The 21354-nt window shown below is 40.4% G+C and overlaps 1 protein-coding gene across 1 annotated transcript in view; it reads left to right on the top strand.

The window, feature by feature from the left end:
- Window positions 1-21354, top strand: part of SNTB1 (syntrophin beta 1) — a 113394-nt gene that overhangs the window by 36744 nt on the left and 55296 nt on the right. The window contains exon 2 of the mRNA XM_036404371.2: window positions 19072-19288. Coding sequence (XP_036260264.1) covers window positions 19072-19288 — 217 coding nt within the window. The remainder of the gene's footprint in view (window positions 1-19071; window positions 19289-21354) is intronic.

Genomic DNA, 21354 nt, shown 5'->3' with positions numbered 1-21354 from the left:
TTCTTTTGGTTTTATTTCTACCTTGCCTGATTTGAGGTTGATTTCTTATGTATTTTTTTTCCCATAGCTTTGAATTTCTTACTTGTTATACGCCCATGTAACTCTGACATTTCAAAAAGTCAAGTCCTGTAATCTCTCCTTTCTACGTGCACTTTTTAGCATTTGGAAATGAGGATCCCCAAAATAACTGTTGGTCAACAATACATATTAATGTGCCTTCCATGCAGAAAACAAGTTCTGAAAGACCTCCATATATAGCTTTACTTTTAACTTGTACCTTGAAATTGTGCATATGAGATTGGGAAGCATGCAGTAATGTGAGCCTGGAGAATTTATGTGATGAAAACCATGGGCACTGGGGCCAGTTGTTTAAAGTGGTTGTTCAGAACAAGGTTCCCATGTGGACACTAGTTTTTCAGAGGGTGAGTGAATTGACCATGATTTGAGGCTACTAGTCATTATGCTTGACTATAAATGCAGTCTAAGTTCCTAAATAATTATGTTCCAGATTAGTGCTTGCATTAGAGAAAGGTAATTTATGAATGCTGAAATACTTTTGAATATGGAATAAAGTGGTTTGTTTTCTCCTGTCCAGTTAAGACTAATTATTGTAATTTTACCATAAAAAATGGAATAAGGTAGTAGTTGATTCAGTGATGGAAGAGGGTTTAGAGTGCAGTTCAGATTTTAGTTGTATAAATAAAATAATCTTTATTCTTTTAAAAGAAGAAAACATCAATTAAAACATAGGCAATATATTGTCTAATTCCTGCAACCTTTTTTCCCTTTGGCATTACTATATTCTGAATTTAATTGTTCCCTACAGACAGTCCTCACTGTTCAATGTAAATGCATGAGTTCATTGGCTTCAAAGTAAAAATCTTCACAATAAATACTGGTGGTAATAGTAAGAGAAATTAACAGTCAAAATTGCAGGACTGTGTATAACTGCATCATGTTTTGACAGCTTGGCCTTTAGTTTTAATTCTTGTTAATGTCATTGGGAACCATCACTGAGCAGAGCAGTGGAGTGAAGGCAGTCAGAGGCTGAAAGTCTGGCATCGCCCCAGGGACTGGGGAGAATGCTCAGCAGCTGAGTCTTGCCTGTTCAGCTCAGGTACTATTAGGTGTAAATAGTACATTTCTGGTGCCTCACTTATGATCTTGGATTTATGAAGACAAAAAGCAGGACACTTGAGAACCCTCAGGCTTCCATGAGAGATTTCCAGGGAGAAGTGAGCAGCGCTGCAGGGGCTGTGTGTGACAGGTGGTTCCAGAACTGTCAAGATGAATATTGAGTTGTGTAATGTATTTCTTGGTGACAGGGATGTGTAGTTGTGTAACTATATGAAAAAGGACAATTTATTTATTTGTTCTTTGATTGTCATGATCTCTTAAATTTATATTCCTACTTAGTTTTGCCTCACACAGATAGTTACTTTAAAGATTATTCAATTTCACACCTGCTGAGAAAAGTCTTTTTTTATCATCCATTTCTCACTGTCTATGCAAGATGCCATCCAAATAAACCTGCACAGAGGAATTCCTGAATGTCTGTTCTATCTCTGACTATCTAAGCTTTGTATTGGCAACAGGATAATCCATACTTTTGATTTGGAATAGGTTTCGGAAGGAATGGGAAAAGGAGGGATGGATGGGTTTGAGTTTGCTTTTTTTTCATGATCCATTAGTTAGGACTTGCAAAACTTAATGAACTGCCTTGCCACTTCTGATTATGGTGTGCAGTTAAAAGAATAATGTATATGCATGTGATTTGGGTATGGTAATGTAATCAAAAAAACCTTATGGAAACTCCAGAGCATTTAACTTTTATTTTCCTGTCTCCCAAGTCTTTGAAGTAGCGCTTCAGCGTTCACAAATTATAATTGGATGATTTGACCTTGGATTTAAAATACTGAATTTGATGCAAGATCAAATACAGGTTGATCAAGTGGAGTCTCTTGGTCTTCTGGGGGAAGTTCATTCCTCTGAACTTTAGCTAAGTGCTTGACAGCTAACTAAAATGAGATACTGACTCTTCATGCTTGTTAACAAAGAAAAGGAGAAAACCTGGCAGCTCCAAAAGCTGATTTCTTCCTACTTTACAAACTGCTGCATGAATTGCCCTCTTGAGAGGACTATTTATCTCTGTGAATTATAGAGATTGCCAGTTTCTAACGTAGTAATTGTAACTCAGTGAATTCCTCCTATTATGCCACATTGTTGGCTGTCTTCATTTTAGATTTTAAGTTGTGTTAGATCACATTAAAGGCCTCCTTCTCTTCACAGTCTTCTCATTTTTAGTCATTTGATTTTGCTAACTTGATCACCAAGGGAATAGCAGCAGCATGTGTCTACCAAAAGCTAACTGTGCCAAAGCAGCAGAGACAATTAAATCATCTCCTGAAGTCTTGGGAGCTCAGCCAGGCCTGTTTTATGTTCTACAAGATTTCCTGGTCTTTTTCATCTTAAAAGACCAATGTCACCATGCTTGGTTAAGCAGGGGGACTGGTGGCTTTGGTGACTCAAATCCTCAGCAGGGCCAGGCTGCTGCACTGGATGCTGGTGGTGCCCAGGCAGTGCCATGCCTCTGAGCTGAAGAGCATGTGTAAGAAGAAGAGGGTTTATGGCTCTTCAGGCCTCAGTTCTCCACTCAGCTTCCATCAAGGATTCCATCTGGCCCACTATGGAGCGTTGCTAAGTGGGGATGACTCTTTGCTCATGGGTACTTTTGGCAAGGGCTTGACAAAAGCTGAAGGCAGCTGCACGTCTTGTGCTATTCAGGCTCTTCCCATTGCAAGGCAACAGGTTCCTGCTCAGAGAGAGTGTTATTTTGGGCTTGGGCTCTCTCTGTAAATTCTTTGAGGAATCTAATGTTCTGGGTATTTTGCTGTGCATGTAATTGGACTTCCTGGTTATTTGCAAAAAAACATGAAGTCTGACAGCCCCAGAATTAATAGAGCCTGGTTTTCGGTGAATCCTGTTTCATGGTTGATTTATTTCTTAATCTAATTAATCAACTAGAAATATTATAAGACTGTGGTGGGAACTGATGTCTTGTAAACATCGGAGTCCAGTGTCAAGAGTGAGAGTTGTAATGTCCTAATGCAGGAAACATTTTGCTGAGCCTTTATATCTCTTTACCAAAGAATCTGCAAGAGAAGAAAATATTTCATACCACTTTCCTTCTGTAGATCTTCTGGTGTCTAAGAAGGGTTTGCCTCTGGTTATTTCCTTTAGCAGGCTGCTGGTAATACTCTGCTGTTTGATCAGTGTTTCCAAGGAGGTACAGTATATTGTCTAAGGTTTGAGGTGTGTTTTCCTTCCTCCTGCCTCTCCAGCTTTTGGCGGGACTGCTGGATGTCTGTAGTGGTAGCAACCCAAAAGCAAGTCAGACTTTTTTTCATTCTAGTGAATGTCAGGATCATATCCCTGCAGTGCTGGGCAATGCAGAAGGAAGGCAGAGGAGACAGTGCACTGATTGAAGAGATCAGCATTTAAGGATAAGGTGTGACAAGTGTGTGTAACTGCTGATAAGAATAAAATAGGGATGAAAGGTGAGAATAATAGTAAAAGATGATGAGCTATTACATATTCTTAGTTTTGTGGAATTACTCAGGCCTGACCTGCCTGAATGATTGATTGTGTGAAACAATCAGGTGATAAAATAGAGCTGATCTTTTTTTTTCCCCGTAGTGGTTACCAGTTGGGAAAGCCCTGTAGGTTTTTGGTCAGAAACAGAGCGCAAGCACAAAGGGGTGGGTATCCATGAAAAGGAATGTAGTGAGGATATCAAAAGCAGAGGATGGTAGGAAAAGGTAATTTAAATTGAATGTCTGTTTGAGGCTGCAGAAAGACTGTAGAGTAGTAAACAGAGAATATGTACAAAACAGAGAATGTGTAAGAGAATATGTAAGGAAAAAATCAGTGTGTGTACCTTTGCTTCTGCTGGTATTTCTGTGTCTGATGGATGCCAGGAGCAGGCAGGGTTGTGTGAGCAGCTGGGGCTTTGCTCCACGCAGGATGGCCTGGCTGGCAGGCCTGTGTACACTTCCTTTCCTCCTGCTGGAGGAGCAACTGTTGAGTTTAAAGAAAAACAATGGTTCTTCTAAAAGTGATAGCCCTTGCAAAGAAGCCTGCATTTTGTCACAGCACGAGTCAGAGGCTTGGTTTCAGTCCGCTGTAGTTACAGCAGAGCTCTGCTCCAGCACAGGGGTGAGGGGCAGTGGACACAGCAGAAGGAACCACCTGATCACTGTGTGCTTGGACCTGCTTTCCTCACTTCTTCCCTGGGGAACAAAGAGGCCCTGCTGCTACATGTACACTGTAGGAGATTGGGGAAATGGTTTTAAGTAAGAAGTGTTGGACCAAGGCAATAGCATAGCCCATCATCTTTTCCACAGCTATGTTCAAGAGATTCTCATCTACTACAAAAGCCCAGATCACAAATTTTGAGGTAAATATATGAGGCTCCTTCTTGAGCCTCATGGGTACATGTCACCCACTCACTCCTGAGTGTGTATTTAAAAATATAATTATTTCTGTTCACAAGTAAGAAATAGGAAGATCTGGGGTGCAATAGGACTGGTTGCACGTCTGGGAGAGAAGCTGTTGGTAGCCCATTGCGTTAGTCTTGCTGGAAGGTGGAACATGACTTGATTGGCTGAGGTTTTCTCTTGGTGTTTTACTTCTCATGAAGAATTTTTTCAATCTTTCCATCTCCTGAGCACAGCAGGCATCTGCACAATTACTGCGGCATGATGCAAAGAGAAGGGGGGAGAAAGTGTTGACTGTGGGATCCTGACAAACATTATTTAAACCATTGGAGAAGTGCAGCAGATTGACTCCCTGGCCGTCACTGCTGATAATGCTGCTCATAGAGCTTGTCAGCATTCCAGCTCCACGTTTTTATAACCATTTAATTACTGCCTGTATTGAATGTAGCTGGAATTCGCCATTGCAGCTAATGCTCTGGAAATGCACTGTAGACTATAAGAAAGTGAAGAATTTCAAGGAGATAGACAGGCAGTAATGAGTTTGCTCATCCTGTTAGGTAACATCTCTTTAACAGCACCAATAAACAGTCTGTTTGTTTTGTGTTTGCGTGGTTTGTGGTGTTTGGTTTTGTTGGGGTTTTTTTTTGTTTTGTTTTTAGGATACAGTGTCCTTGATTTGATAAAGTTTTCTTTTCTTAAAATCACAATCCCTTTCTTAAAACTTAATTTGACTTTATATTATTAAATATATATTTTGTCTTTTAATTTCTTCTAATTCCCCATGCCTGCCAAAAGGTTGTGGTAGTCATGCCGTGGTCCAGCATGGATACCTCATTCCTGCTTTATCCAAGGCATCCATTTGCAGAGAGCACTAAAACTCTACTGCCACAAATTGATCTGACTGATGGGTGCTGAGCTGCTGTGAAGTGACCTGAAAATACTGGTTAGAGAGTGCTACGAATGTTATAAAGATATTTTATCAGAGAGACAATATTTCTGTGTAATAGTAGATAGAATTCCTGACATGAACATGTTCTCATCATTCACCAGAGTACAACACGTAGCTCACGGGATGCCTCTGCCCTTGCTGCTGTGCTTTCCCATGGGGACAGCCCTGCAGGCACAGCCTGGGAACGTCTTGCAGCACCTGTCCCAGCACAGGGCACTGCCAGGGTAGGAGAGGTGCTGGGGTCCAGCAGCAGCTGCTGCTCCCTGTGTGCAGCCTCTGCACGGAGCAAAGGGGGAGAGGCAAGGGCAGCCTGGCCCAGCAGCACTGGCTGTCTCTGTGCCCCCTCTCTTTCCTCCTTCCCTCCCTTAGCAGAAGAGTTTAGAGGCTGCTGCTGTGGGAAGGAAAGAGTAAAAGGGAAGGTGAGGTGTTCTGGGCAGTGAGGGAAGAGATTGGCAGTCAGTGGGGTGGGTGAGAAGGGTGAGCAGTGTGTGCCCGTGGGAGGGAGGCAGCAAAGGGGCTGGGGCACACGCTGGCTGAAGGGGAGACTGCTGCTGCTGCTCCTCCATTCCTGACAGAGGAAAAAATGTAGGATTGGTGCCAGGGGTTGAGGGGTAGAACCCACCCCTGTGATCTGGTAATAGCTGCTGGAGGAATGGGGAGCCAGAAATCTCTAACAGTGGCCCTAGGACATGGCATGTGTTGAAAAGATGCATGTACGTCTGTGTACATTTATAAATGTCCAGGTATTACTGAATTGGCTTGTGTCTGTATAGTTGCTCTGTTGTATATCTGCTGCTACTGAATTATCTCATTAACACTTTTGTTGAAGAGGGCTTTCTGGTCATTGATCATTAGTGTCACTGCATGCTAAGTACAAATCCTATAAACCTCAGAGTGTGAGCCAGGTCTAGTGTTTGTAAGCTAAACTGAGATCTAGGGATTGTGCTGTCAATCTGCAAGAATCCTACGAGTCTCCTAGTCCTGCCTCTGAAGGTGATGATGATTTGTCCCTTCAGTGGTCTAAGACAAGGAGGCAGTGCCATATAAATAGTGTGAAAAAAAGTCTGGAGGAAGCTGAAGTGACCTAGAAGTACTCTGTTTACTGGCACAAACTTCAGAACTGGTCTGCCCTCTTTGTAATTGATAGGCTTGTACATTCTCTAATCTATCATGTATTTAATGGAACAACTACAGAATAACCCTTGGTTAAACAAAGAGTGCATACAGCACTCCAGTATTCTCAGCTCTTAACTTAGGATAACTACTGGGCCATTATTTATCCACCAGAATAAGTTTCTAACACTCTCTGTGCTGGAAGAGATGTAAATGTCACAGACATACCTCTGCCACCAGCCAGTTTAAAATCCTCTCCCAGATCCTCATCTTTTTTCCTTAAATTCAGTAACCAACCAGGCAGATTCCTCAAAGGTTTTGCTTTAGGCTCTCCATCTGCCACCAACTTTATTTTAGCCTCTTACAGTCTCTAAAAAGGTGGCAGTTGCAGAATTGGTCTTTAAAGAGTTGTAGATGAGTATTGAATTATAGATAAATATTGAATTGTAGATAAATACTGAATTATCAGTTTCTGATATTTGCTGAAATCTAGAGTTTCAAACTTGTCCTTTAAAAACTGGAGCACAAACCTACAATAGCAATAAGTCCAAAGGTCTGCTTATTTATGTGAGTGATCTCTAGAAATATATGTTGATATGATTCTCATGGTCTTTGGTGTGCAAGATGAGAGAAGAGTCACCCTGACTGAAGGGATGCAGGCAGGCTGATGTTTGCAATCTGCACTGAGGTATAGTGTCAGCACTAAAGCTGACCTCAAAGCTCTTTTTCAGTGGTTCTATTTGGGATATCTCTTGTTGAACTGGAGTTCAACAGCTACTCATGCTGCTACATAACCTGCCAGTGTTAGTTTTCCTCCCACTTCCCATTCTTTGCTTCTTTATAGACTATTCATATCTTCAGCTTTGACCATTTGACCTGAGCTAATTCCCACTGATAATGAACCCAGTGACTTTGGCAGAAATTGTAAGTGACCTTGAGATCAGAAGCTCTTTGAGGCAGAAATTATTCTTGATACATTCTTTCACCCTCTGTGCCCATCAGTGCTGCTGCTGTAACAAAAAAAAAAAAAACAAAACAAAAACAAAAAAAAAAGCAGCAGCACTGATATTATCTGATTGTGCTCTCTGCAAGTAGCAGAGAGACCTGCCCTTGAGCTAAATAAAGCAAACAAGCCTCAAACAGATAGTTATCCCTGTTGTGTATCCCCAAGCCTCTGTAAAAGCACAGATGATGTGGCTGAGAAAGCTGTGCTTTCAGCTCCTCATTTCAAAGGTGCTCCCACACCAGAGCATAAAGAAAACCAGTTGCACTAATGAAACGTGCACATGTACTATCCTTTGCTTTCACTCTGCAAGCCTTGCAAGCTTATTTACTTTTGCAACAGGATTATCCCCAGGTCTCACAGGACAGACATATAAGCAGGGTATTTTTCCCCCTTTTTTGTGCATTGGCCTGAACGTGTGAGGCCAAGAGGTTGTGAGGTTCAGCAGAGCTGCTGTCAGTCTGCCCATGTATTGAGGACTTTTCATTCTGTGTGCCTCGAGGCCACTCTGCCTGCCCATACAGGCTCTGCTAGGCATCCTCATCTGCCCAATTGCTCCCAGTCACTTCAGCTGTCCTTGCTTCAGATAAATGCTTTTATATCTATATTTATATTTAACAGCAGAATTCAGGCTACAGCTCCAGTGTGAAAACCTTTTATGCCTGAGGTGGTGCTGAAAGTTTATGTCTTGATGGAATCCCTTCTTCGGAAGTAGCAGTGAGAACAAGGGAAAATTCTTGCCACTATTCATTGTAAAAGCATCCTAGCAAGTGTGTCACCCCAGTCAGCTTTCTTCAGTGTTTTTACAGACCTGCTTTTTACAGACCTGTTTTTACAGCACCTGCTACTGCTGTCTCCATTACAGGGAATGCAGTGCAGCTGTAACAGCACAGGGAGATACATGATTTTTACTGTGGGCTCTTCTGCCTGCTTATTTTCTTGTCGTGTCCCTATTGTCCTTTAACTTGTTCTTGATTTCTAAGATCTTTGGGAGGGGACCAGCTTTTTGTTTTGTGTTTGAACAGCATCTGAGGCTGTTCTGCCCTGGTTCCTCACTAATCCTGGTAAGTGGTTCCAGTAATACAAATGGCAAATAAATTTGAGATACAGACAAATTAGCATTCTTCTCACTGATTAAACAAATGGTTTTCTCTGTGATGATTTGAACCAGTTGCATTTTATTACAGCCCTTTGAAGCTCAGTTTCTTTTCCAGCCTCTGTTATCAGCCTCTTGTACTAGTTGACCGAAAAGTACTTGGCAGACAGTTTGCAGACTTTGAAAAACAATAGATTGTACTATTTTAACCTCGCTTTGACCTAACCTGAAACAGTCAAGACCGGTATTTAGCAAATTGTTTTGATGTGCCGAGTCGACTTCACTTGCTGAAAGCAGCTGCTGAGAGCAGCCTGTCTTGCCCTACAGGAGATGGGGGGACTTTGCTGGCCCCAGCATCAGTGCAGGGCCAGGACAGCCTCAGTAGCTCTCTATAGTCGGGCTTGAATGAAGCAGGGAATTACTTTACCCTTAAATTGAAGATTAATGTGATTTTTTTTTTCTGGGACAGAAAACACCGCTTGTTTTTTGTAAGGATAAAGTGCCCACTGAAACGGGATTATATTTACATTATTATTGCAGGGCGGTCTGTGAAATAGGCTTTCTGTGCCTCAGTAAAGAGCCATGACCCCTCACAGAGTTATCTTTTAAGCTGCATGCTAAACCCAGGGGGGCTTATGGCTCAAAGCTAATGGGGATTTAACTTCTCACTGAAAGGAATTTGCAGCCTAACCCTGTTTAGATGCTCTTTGCTCTCATTGATTAAATGCCCAGTCCACTGCAAGAAACCTAATAGAATCATAGCTGTATAAATTTTCTAGTTGACAGAATGGATGCTGGGAAACTCTATGCAATATTTATTAGAAAAGGAGTTTGATCTTAAAAAGTAATTTTAAATCAAAATGTCAATTCACAGTTCTGTTTTGTTTGTAGAGAAAGAATAGAATTCGAATGAAGATGTATTTTTAAAGCACTTCACAAAACCATTTCATGGAAAAAAGAACAGTTTCTGAAATCAGTATTTTTGTGAGGATTCACTGTGTTTTGTGAGTTCACTGTGTTCACTAATTAGTTTTTGAGATCCTGTCTGTAGAATAGTTTTTTTAGATGAGGCTATTTAAAAGTAATAACCTGCCCCTCCTCAAGTATTTCTCACCCCAAATTACATTATGCACTGAAGTTCCAGGAGGACCATATTCCATCACAGATCCTTGGCATTTTTTAAGACACAGTAACTATAGCCCCTCAGGGATGAGAACAGAAGAGCTGTCATCTTGGTAAGAGACTTTGAGATGCAAAGAGCAGCACATGATGCCATCCACAGTCCTATGGCAGCACAGTTGGGTTTCAGTCTCAGGCTCTTTCTGTGTGTCAGTTCTGAGAATTTCCCATGCCTGCTCCAAGTGCAGGTGGTTTCTGAAAACCTTTTAGCTGATGCTAATGACTGGTGTGCTTATTCTTTAATTGTTGATTGTTGTAGTTTGGTTGATAGGATTTCAGTGGCTTATTCCTAGAGAAAACCATAATCCCTGGTAGAAAAGAACTCCATTAATTGGGAGCTAAAGAACTGAGGCTCAAGGATGTGGTTTAATGTTTCATTGTCCAACTCTTTTCATCACCCTTCCTGCATATACAGTCCTGTTTCCTTTACCCCTTGAAATACAAGGGGTGGTGTCATGTGAGCTCTTCTCTCCCTTCCAGTGCCTCAGTGAGCAATATGTCTGCTTCAGGTAGTTTTCTTTTGCCTGTAGATGAGCCAGGAAATAGGTGTACAGCCAAGCCTCATCCCAGGCCTGCCACTCTCCTGCTGGGTAGTCTTGCAAATGACTTTAGGTAGAGCAGAGGCAGTGTGGGGCTGAGCTTGGGCTTCAGAACCAGGCATTCTGGATATGGCCATTGGCCTGTCCTGTTGGTAAGGTTGCAAACTAAAGGGTTCCCCAAAACAAAGACTTTTATAATTATCTGATGCCTTTTGGTGCACAGCCCAGCCACAGGAGTTATAGCAAGTTCTAAGCTGAATGCGGTGCTTTGAGTTTGTTCATTTTGAAAGCTCTTGGTATTGTCCAGTGACGAATGAAAGGGTGAACTGAAACTTTGCAAGTGATTGCAGCTCTGCTCTTCAAGATAAATCCTAGAGATCTTAGAAGATCCTCAAAGGTCTTCTCATAGGGAGAAGACAGTAGGCATTGCAAATCCAGTTTTCACTGGCACTAGGATCTCTGACTTGTTTAAAGAGAAAAAGCAATATAGGTAGAAATTGAGTGTAATGCTGAGAATTGTCTGTGACTTACTGCATGACTTTGAGGAAGGCAGTTTAACTTGCCTGTGTCAGTTTAGCCATCTGTAAAAGAGGTACAATCATACACAGCATAATAATTTCCCTCTCAGTGAGTGCCATTTTCAGTCTACCCTGTACTACTTAATGATTTGTGTGCCTGCTGAAATAACAGCATCCTCTAAAACCGTAATACCCTTATGTATTTTTCACATAATCACTAGCGGCTGAAATATTTGTTCTGACACTTGAGATTACTCATGTAAATAGAAAAATTATAGCAGGCTGGCAATACCAGACACCTTGAATTCCATCTGAGTGTGTGGGTGATGGGAGAGGGATCTATAAATACTGACAGAGGCAGGGAAACAAGCATGAGCAACACACAAGAAATTCTGAATCAACTTATTCCTGACATATAGGTTAAAGATTTTAAAATGTAGTGTCAGTTTTGGGTAGGAGAAGGCCCTTAGAAATCTGAGTGCTACAGTTCCATTGATGAAATGTATTTTGCGCCATTTCTCTATTTTTCATGAAGTTATATTTTTCTGTTGTACTTTGAGTAGGATTACCTACTCCTTTTGACTAAACTACATATTTTTTTCCTTTTAAATTTTTTTCTTTCCTTTTTTTTTTTTTTTTTTTTTTTTTTTTTTTTTAAACTTAGAACACATTCAGCTTTGGGGACAAGCCAAAGCTCCAGTTTGGTTATCAGTGAGTGACTCACAGGTCCCACAATGCTTTTTCTCAAAATGTGACTGCTAATTTCCATGTTCAGCTCCCAAATTGCCAGTTTCAGATGTTTCCCACTTCCATTATGAAAGATCTGCTTAGTTCTAATTGCGGAGTTCAGTGTCACATAACAATGTAGCAAATGAGCTGTGTCACATTTTACTTAAAAAAGTAGTAGGTTAGATAGCTACAGTCTTCAGGTTGTGGCAGTAGTTTTTTCAAATTGTATTTTATTTGATGAGAGACCCTTGTGCAATGTAGCTTCTCCCTGCTCTCCACTGAGTCCTGTTTCTTTTGAGTACAAGTTCTTCAAGATAGCATCAGTGTCTCCTAGATCAAGCTATAAGCATCTTTTTTTTTCACCAAACATTGTACTTCTGGGATTTACAAGCTAATTTTTTTTTTCAGATTATGAAGAGATGTATATGCATTTGTTTTGCTGCAGTACGTAAAGTTTTTGAAGGATAGATGAATAGCTTATGGGACCTTGACTCTAGAATTCATGCAATTATTGTTAGTGACATATCAAAACTGTGAACTGAATACATCCAATTGATTGAAACAGAAACTTTGAAATTTAAAATAAACTAAATTACTTGAAGGAAACTGTAGCACATTTAGCGTAGTAGGTATGAGTAAAGGACATTCTAATGGAAAGTATTGAGAAACACCCAATGGAAACAGTCTGCCTTTAGTTTATTATTATTATTATTATTATTATTATTATTATTATTATTATTATTATTACTATTATTACTATTACTTTACCAGTTTGAGAATTTTGTGTACCAGGTTACTGACAACCTGTGACTGCTTTTAATCAATTTATCAGCTTAAGTGCTGGTGTCACGTATTCAGCCTCCAGTTCCATTGTTGATTCCATTGTGTGTGTGACACAAGTTTGTGTCTGATTAATTTCTCTTAATCTGTTTTGTAGAGAAATACAGAAAATCTCACCCCAGCACTGAAATTCATCCTGCTTCCTTGAGCCTATGTGCTGTTGTTAACTTTAAACATGAACTTTATTATTAGACCATGGAAGTTCAGCTCACAAAGGAGCTGAAGGGGGATGGTTAGCAGTGACCAGCTCCAGGTGACCTCAGAGAGAAGTGGGTGGGGAGTGCTGACTGGAGGTGAAGCTTTCAGGCTTTCTCCTGCAGGCTGGTGGGACCTGAGTTGTGTGGTCTGCTCATGCCGCTCTATGTGCAGTACAAAAACAGGGCTTTGTGGAAGAATGAATATAAATTAATATTTAGAGGCTTTACAGTTGACAAAATTGATACACTGCATAAGATAAGACATATAAAGCCTTCCCTCCCTAGAAAACACTTATGCTGAGGAAACTCAGAAACTGTTGAAGAAGTGTTTGGTGACGGAGACGTCAGGCCTAGGGAATCAGTGGCTGAATCAGCCCACACCACAGGCAAAGTCTCAGGAAAAGAAACTGAGGATAAGTAAGGGAGGAATTTTTGGTGTTACACAGAAACATGGGATGGCCTGGGAATGTAATCTCCATTATGTGTGTAAGCTTCACAAGTGCTGAAACCAGAGTGGAGGCCCCTGGGGCAGATGGGAAGGAGGAAGAATCCACAGGGGGTTCCAGCCAAGACCTGTGCTGGGTTTTCCCCTGCCATTTCTTAACTTCTAAGACATTTTTAGTGGTGAGTTATGTTTTTTGAAGTCTGATGTAGATAACACAGGGTGGCTAATCACTGTGACCTATTCAAATCGTCAAACCCATGAGGTTTCACAAACCACATGCTTGCATGGCTTCCTGAGAAGAGCTTATTTAGTCCCATTTTCTCCTGTTTGATGGGGCCAGGACTGCAAATCTCTTGCCTTGTTGACAAAAAAATTCTCTTAACTACATAAAATTGCTTATTGCAAGGTACTTTCAAGGTATTGCCTTCATTTGTTGAGTGCAAGTGTGTGATGGTGCTTATATCCCTCCTTACCATAGCTTCAACTTTCCTATAAAAGCAGCTGCGAATTTAAAAGCACACTGTGAAGTATTCTTTATATTTTTAAAATGCAGTTTTTGATCTTTTTAATCCAGCCTATTTGTATGCTACTGAAAACTCAAACTTGAAGCCTGGTTGCTTACTAGCTACATTTTAGGGCCAATTGCTAAGGTGCTCCTTTCAGGTAAACTTTATCTTAAAGATGTGTTTCTCTTCTGGATCTTTCTGAAGTTAATCTTTTGAAATATTCCTTCTTGTGTTCCACATAAAAAGTATAATAAGTGCAATATATTTTAAAAAGGATTTAAAAACAGCCCCTTATGATTTAAATCCAAGCCTGTCTCTTTAAGAGATGAACAGACAATTCACCGAATTCAATGGAATTATTTTAAAAACAGCAGAAAATGGGAAGCTGAGCACAGTCTTACTACAGTGTGAGAAATGGCGAAAGCATTAAGGAGATTTTTAATTCTCTCAAGGTGTTTATTTTAACTAATTTCTATCTTCTCCCAGAGGTGGAGATCTGACGCTTTTGGCAGATCAAGAGGTTTACTGTTTCACATCCATTTCAGCATGGGGGAGAGCAGATGATGTTAATGGATAATACTTGTACGAGCATAGTAACAGATGTTTCTGTAGGAAATGTAGTGGAAACACTGACAAGCAGGATTGTTGGCTGTTTTTTGGTTTATGCCCAGATTAAAGCTGCTGAAAGGATCATGTGATGTGTCTTCATAGATGGTCTGATTCATAAATTCTTTTCTTTGGGTCATAGTTTTGATGATGGCACCAGCAGCTCATCTCATTTTAATACAGTGCTTCACTGTAAGGCAGGCACTTGGCTTGAGTTTAGAGGAAATTTGATCTCTCACATAAAGCCTAGCAGGCAATGCTGGTATTATGGTAGAGGACACTCTGTGCTTTTCTCCTGCAAAGGGGAATTCCTTGATCAAGTGTCTTCAATCAGATTTGGGTATCTTGTTCCTTTTACTTTCGTACTGTAAACCTACACATCCTGTCCTCATTCCTGTAGTAACAAAAGAGCTTTCCTCAGGCTTGCTGGCTTCCCCTCAGTGGTCTTTGTCCTCCCTCCTAGGAAACAGTTTGAGTGTGTCAGAAGAGTCCCAGTTCCTCAGAAAGGCGTCTGGCCAAGAACCTGACCAAGTTGGGCTGTAGTATTTCTCTCATTAAAAGCCTGCTTCTTCTCCCCAAAAAGTCATCTGTGAACAGTAACAAAGCATTCATTGTGGAGTCTTGGGACTTGGCAGAAGCACAAATAAATGAAGTGCTTTTTTGGAAGCTACGTTGCCTGTCTTGCAGATCAAAAAATAAATCCAGACTGTTTCAATGTGTATCAGTGGATTAATTAATTTGATTGCCACTTCCCTTCCTCTTCTCTTTGTGGGGAGGGGCACTCCGGAGATTGGAATTTTAATTGCTTGACCACAGTTTCTTATTAGTGGTGCAGCAAAAGGGTATGGATCATTAATTAGTATTGAATATAAGGATCTCTGAAGTTGAGCTATAGCATCAAACAAATAAGTTTAAACAACTCCTGACTAAACTTACAGTTTATAAATAAATTGAGTTAAAATAATGAGACTATTAGATTTTTTTTCTGAGTCCCTACATGTTGTTTTCTGTGTTTGCAGTATTCTGGTGGTCTTAAAGATTGTTGCATTTTTATATAAATACACCATTTTCATATAAATACATATATACATATGTTATATGTATATGACATATGTATATACTCCAAAGATATACATGTGTATATATGCCTATAAAATAGTTATTCATAATTTAAAATTGTTATACAATTGCATGCTTTATTTATTTTTATTAAATGTTTTGAGGTTTTAATTCATTAGGTAGTTTCATTGGCAATATATAAACCCAGTGTTTTTGATAGTTGCTTTCTTTTTCAGTCAGTGCTTGAATTTGTGCCACTGTATCAAAAAGAAAATCCAGCTCTTGAGTGCAATGCTCTGAAAACAGTATTATCCACTTTATTACTTTAATGTCCAATAGACTGTATCATCTTTTTTCTGGTTTTAAAACGTGATTATGGAAGTGAATTGTGTAACTGCAGTTTAACTTTGCTTTATCCATGATTCTCAGATAGTGCAGTGTGGAATAGGAATATACCTATAATAGATACTGGTATCAACTTGTTTTCTGCTATGTGGATTAAGAAGTGGGTAGTGAAAAGGCTGCAGAATGTAAAAGTGTGGGGTCATCCTAAATTGCTATGTATGTAGTAGGGTTGCTGGTGCATTGTTATAAAACAGCATGTTCTGCAGTATTTGCACCCAGAATTTAGAGGTAAATAGGAAATAATTGCTGATAAAACTTATGACTCATCTGAACAATGTGTGCCTGATCTCAGCTAAATTCATAAACTGGGCTTTGGTTATGGACATGTAATTACAGATGTTGGTGAAGTAAATGGAAACAGTGGCTCTGAAGTTTAAGTAATAGCAAAAAATTACATAAATGGATCAAGTTCTGCCACCTCCTCCACTCCCATATTATATTTGTGCTTTTATATGTATCCATTATGGGGGGTTTTAAAATATGAATCACACCTGAATTGCAACAGCCATAAAGTCTGGGCTGTAAAACCCAGCAGAATTTAGCCATGAATTGAGACCTGTGCTTGTGTTTAGTAGGAAGTGGAATGTTATTAGTAGAAGCTAGAAAAATGGTTTTTTTTTAATTTAATTTTTTATTTATTTACAGAAAGCATATAATTACTTCATTTTTTCATTCTACTGTGGAATTTCACATGAAGATGTTGTTAGCAGTTTATCAGTGCATTAATAGCTCTTTGTTCATATTCCTGGGGCTGAGCAACCATCTTCTGTTGAGATGTAGTAGAAACTAGATGTCTGTGAGTTCAGAAGTTGGAAGGAATTTTCATAGGATGTATTTCCTCAAGGTAGTTTCTTGGCTTTTGCTGTGTTTGAGGCTCAGTTTCTGGAAAGAGGATGGTGTTTCTGCTCTCCCCCTATCCCTGCTTCCTTTTTCATGGGACTTTGTGAAAGACTGCAGCTGTCTGCCATGAATTCACCGGTACATCGCATGGAAACTTGGCTTTTGGGACATGGAAAGGCTGCCTCTTTTCTTCTGTCCTGTCTCTGGGGAATTAAAACCACATTTTGTGTTCTGCTTAAGTTTCCAGCCAAAGTTTTTACTTCAGCTTCCTTCCTCCCCCTGCCCCTCTCTCCTCCTCTTAATTAAAATATGCTAGGGTTGAATGGATATAACTGCAACTGGAAAAGGACAAAAATAGCACAGATGAAATAGCTACACTATTGAGACCTGGACCTTTATTTGGAATCACATTTCCTGGCATGTCATTGTACAAGTGTTCAAAAACTGACTGGATTACTTTTTTCAACAGAGCAATCATTAATCTCTAATTTTAAAGGGAACAAAATTTTGTTTGAAGTTGAACGTGATTTTCACAGCTTCAGCTGTTCCGCCCATGGAAATTAATGACAAGGTCGTGTTCGTTCAGTGTTAACAGGAATAGATTCACACATCTGTATCTGTTCTGTTCTTGGCTTTCCTAAGGCTATGAGTACATCCAAACTGAGATGGCAGCTGCTGAAACCAGTATCCCTGTGACACTGGCAACAACTGCTTATTTTCAGCACCTCTGAAAATCATGTAGTTTTTGGAGTACGCAAAGATGAGCACTGGTTTGGGGAGTTAGGTGACACAGGTTTTTAGATAATGGACTTTAGGTAGATATCTAAAAAGTTTTTAAAAATCAATCTCAACTCTTTTTGCCTGAAACAGTTTCTGGAAACCTGGCGGAATTCTGTGCCAACTCTTTCCTGAGAAGGGAACAAATTAATTTAAGAAAATACTCAGAATATGATTGGACAAGGAAATAAAAGCATCAGTGTTCACTTGACAGCCTTTCTGATAAATCACAAATGGTCCTTCCCAAAAAGGAATATCCCATAACATACCTAAACAGAGAAATCCTTGTGATTGAAGTTAACATATTTTTTTTTTAAAGGATAAAATGAACAGTGGCAACATGGGCACTAAGGTGTTTTAGAGAAAAAGAGCAATAGGAGCTCACAAAGCCTGGACTCTAGATTTGTACTGGTTTCTCTCTTGGTAAAATTTTTATGAAGTGCCTTGAAATAGTGCTGCTGAAGCTAATCAGCTGATCTGTAGTTTAGATAGTAGGAAGACTGTTGTTCTTCTCCACTCTTCTGAATACTTCTCTTGCTTTCATTTTGAACTCAAAAACTTCAGTTAGCTTTCCCTAATTTAACATCCTTCACCACAATGCCCTTTTGTAATTTACCCACCTTTTTGTTATTCAGTCATTCCCAGCTTCTTCAGTTGAGCTGACACGATGATCTGCACCATTTCCTTGAAATATTCTCCCACAGCGTTTTAATAACTCCCCCAGGCAAGTTCACAATGCCCGGGCCCTTTCAGGTTGTGTCACTGCTGTTTGAGTTGTGGGGACAATCATGTGGCAGCAGCCAGTGATGCAGCCACAGCTGTGTGCTGGGGGAATATTGGCTTAACCAGGGAAGGTAAATGGGATGTCTTGTCTGAGTTCCATCAGATTTGTGAAGGGGAAGGAGGCTTTGACTGGCAGATTTGCCAAGCCTATCAATAGCAAAAGCAACCATGAGCTTAAACTACCAAAATAATTAAAAAACAAGAGAACAATATTGCAGTAGTTGCCTGCATAAAGAGGGGAATATGAAGCATACATGTAAAAAAGGTATAATGCAGTAAGATAATTTAATATAGTAAGATAATTTCAGAATCCTACATTCACTTTTCTTATCCATTCTGGAAAAAAGCCCAGAAGAGGCTGAGATCTAATCTGACACCTTCACTCTCACAAAGGGCTCAAAGTCCATTTTATTTCCCCAAGAGAAGGCTAAGAAGGGGTTGGTTTTTGTTTGCATATATGTACAAGTAGATTAGACAAAACTGCTTCCCAGCAAGCAGAAATAGTTGTTGAGATTAGTGGTGGGACACTGATGAGTGCGAACCAGAAGCAAGATGTGAGTTGGAATCACTGGAAGTATTGCTGGGACATTTTAGATAAGGGAATACTGTCACTTGGTTGAATGTCTTTCTTTAAACATCCCTGTACCTCAGACAGCTCATGGCTTCTGTGTGAAGCAATTGTTGCATGACTGCTTACCCACTGTCACAGAAAGGTGGGATGGCTCTCCTGGCCCTACACTCTATGGCTGCGTGTTCTTACTTTGCCTGTTCTGTTCTTCTCCCTCATTTTACTCATAGCACCATACCGACACTGGCAGCAGGCACATCTTGATCTTCTGTATTTGCACAGCTTCCTGTGCTGGGATGTTTGGTGAGCAGAATTAATGGACAGCATTGAGGGTTAACACCAGTCCAGAGAACTCACCTGAGCATGCAACTCCAGAATATTGATTTATTTATTGTTTTCCATCTCTTTTTCTCTCTTCCATAGTGAAATACATGAGAGAAGCAACCCCCTATGTGAAGAAAGGCTCCCCCGTGTCAGAGATCGGCTGGGAGACGCCGCCCCCCGAATCTCCGCGCCTGGGCTGCGCCTCTGCTGAGCCGATGGCGCAGCTTTCGCTCTCCATCCACAGGGACAGGAAGACAATTCCCCTCAAGATGTGCTACGTGACACGCAACCTGACTGTGTCAGACCCCGAAAACAGGTGAGTGGGGATTGCCTGGGGCTGGGATTTCGCCTTCACCTTGAATGATTGCTGTCATTTTCTGCGCTGGGGTTGGTGAGCAGGGCTCTGGCCACACGATCGAGCAAGGGGAGCCAGCAGCTTTGGGAAGGGTGGGTGGTGGTGACAGAGCCACATGAGGCGTGGCTCAGCTTTTGGGTTATGCTAGAGGAACCTCAATGCAGTAATCCAGCACTTCTGTGGGAAATAAAATCTCGGGGGGTTGTTTTCATCATGATTAAGTGTCTGCTTTTGAAGGAAAAGATACTGTACACACTAATTGGTTACATCCTCCAGGCTGCCTAAATCTGATTCCACTAAATTGCATTTTCTTTCCTTTTTTAAATGAATATTGTTTTAAGAATGGTGTGGTTGGAGTATTCAGTTCTGGACATTAAAGTCAAGAAGAGGAGAAAAGTTCCACTTACAAGGCATTAATGGGGAGTTTTTGTGACTTGTTTTTTTTTCTTAATGTTAAAAATAGGATGAGGTTTTACCAGCCCTTATTTATAACATATGTGGAACAGCTGCACTGCACCAGCACACTCCCTGATCCCTTCTCTAACAGCTGCTAATAAAAAAGGGAGCAGTCAAGTCAGTGATACAAACTAATTCTTCATCCAAATAATGGCCTTTTCATTTTTCTGCAGTGCTCAGAAGCTGGTGTAATGCCTTAGATTCTCAGCATTTACATATAGGCATAAGCAAAAGTTACATTTTCATTTGCAGAAAAGGATAAAGAGAAGTGGGGAGAGAAGAAAGCGGCTTGGGAAGGATGTAATCTCTGTAATCGCTTGCAGTGCAATTTAGAAACTTTATTAGTATCTGTATTGTTTTCCATCTTCCCTTTTTATATTTGTCTGACCTTTTAATTTTCCCCTTCTATACTTTATTGTTTAGTATGGATTTACTTTGACTATGGTGGAAACCACTACGTGAGATGAAGAGCCAAGGCAGAGTAACTGACTGCTACAGAAGTGCAATTGTAAACCAGAAATAACCCTAGCAGTCCTTCTCAGCTTAGATCTAGGTGTTTATTGATATTGGCCACTCTTTTTTCCACATATGTCTGCATAGTTTAAGATTTGACGGCTGTATCACTTGTCTGAGAGTTTGTCTTTCTCTCTGCCATGGTGTGTATTTTAAAAATACTCATACAGGTCGCATTTTTTGAATCAGTACAATGTAATGATAGTTTGCCTGCATTGACTTTATTTTCTCATATTTTTTCCCCTTTCTTTTTTGATTTTATTATAGTTTTCACCTTCTGTCACTCTCCTGGCCCTCAGTTGGTTTGAGAGCCAGGACTGACTCAGAGGGACACACACTCAGTGCTCATGATACCTCTGCAATGGAGCTGACTTTTTTGAAGCATGCTACATGTGTGTTTTCTTCAGTGTTACTAGGAAGTAATGTGTGGGAGAGTCATATTGCTTGTTATCATGGTTTTCATTTTGTGTTGCTGTCATTTCCTGTGGAAAGAGTGACTTCTGATTTTTACTGTAGTCCAGCACAGTGCAGTCTGAGATGGATTTTTCCATCCAAGCATGCAGTTCCTCACCATCGTGCTAGCTGAGTGTTGTAGTAGCACCCCATGGATTGCCATCTTTACTGGTTTCAGTGTTTTTTAACAATTCTGAACACTGGAACTCATATTTCCCAGTATTAATGCTATTACAATGCAGTGACCCTTTCTTACTGGAGTGCCTTCCAAGATAGTAATCTGATTCCAGAACAATAATTTTGTCTTCGCTCACAGCAGGGCCTAAGCCACGTCCTTACATGCTTACAACACTTCTGTTTCATAACCTAGTGACCTGACACACATAGATTTTGTAACTGATGGTGTCACTCTGCTGGATGGCCTTAAGAGAGCTCTGCTGGCAGGATGCCAAAGCATATGTTGGCCATTAAAGGGCTCCTTTGGACTATAACTGAGCTAATTTTCACTTAAGAGCAAGTGTGGACATGGAAAGCCTGAGTTTTCCAGTGCAGTGATTTCTTTAGTGCAGGCTGGGGATAATGTCAGCAGCCTTCTGGGACCAGGA

This window comes from Molothrus ater, chromosome 1, assembly GCF_012460135.2.
Source record: "Molothrus ater isolate BHLD 08-10-18 breed brown headed cowbird chromosome 1, BPBGC_Mater_1.1, whole genome shotgun sequence".
In the NCBI taxonomy this organism is placed as follows: Eukaryota; Metazoa; Chordata; class Aves; order Passeriformes; family Icteridae; genus Molothrus; species Molothrus ater.
The sequence above is the reverse complement of the archived record's forward strand: the minus strand, read 5'-3'. Positions and strand labels throughout refer to the sequence as shown.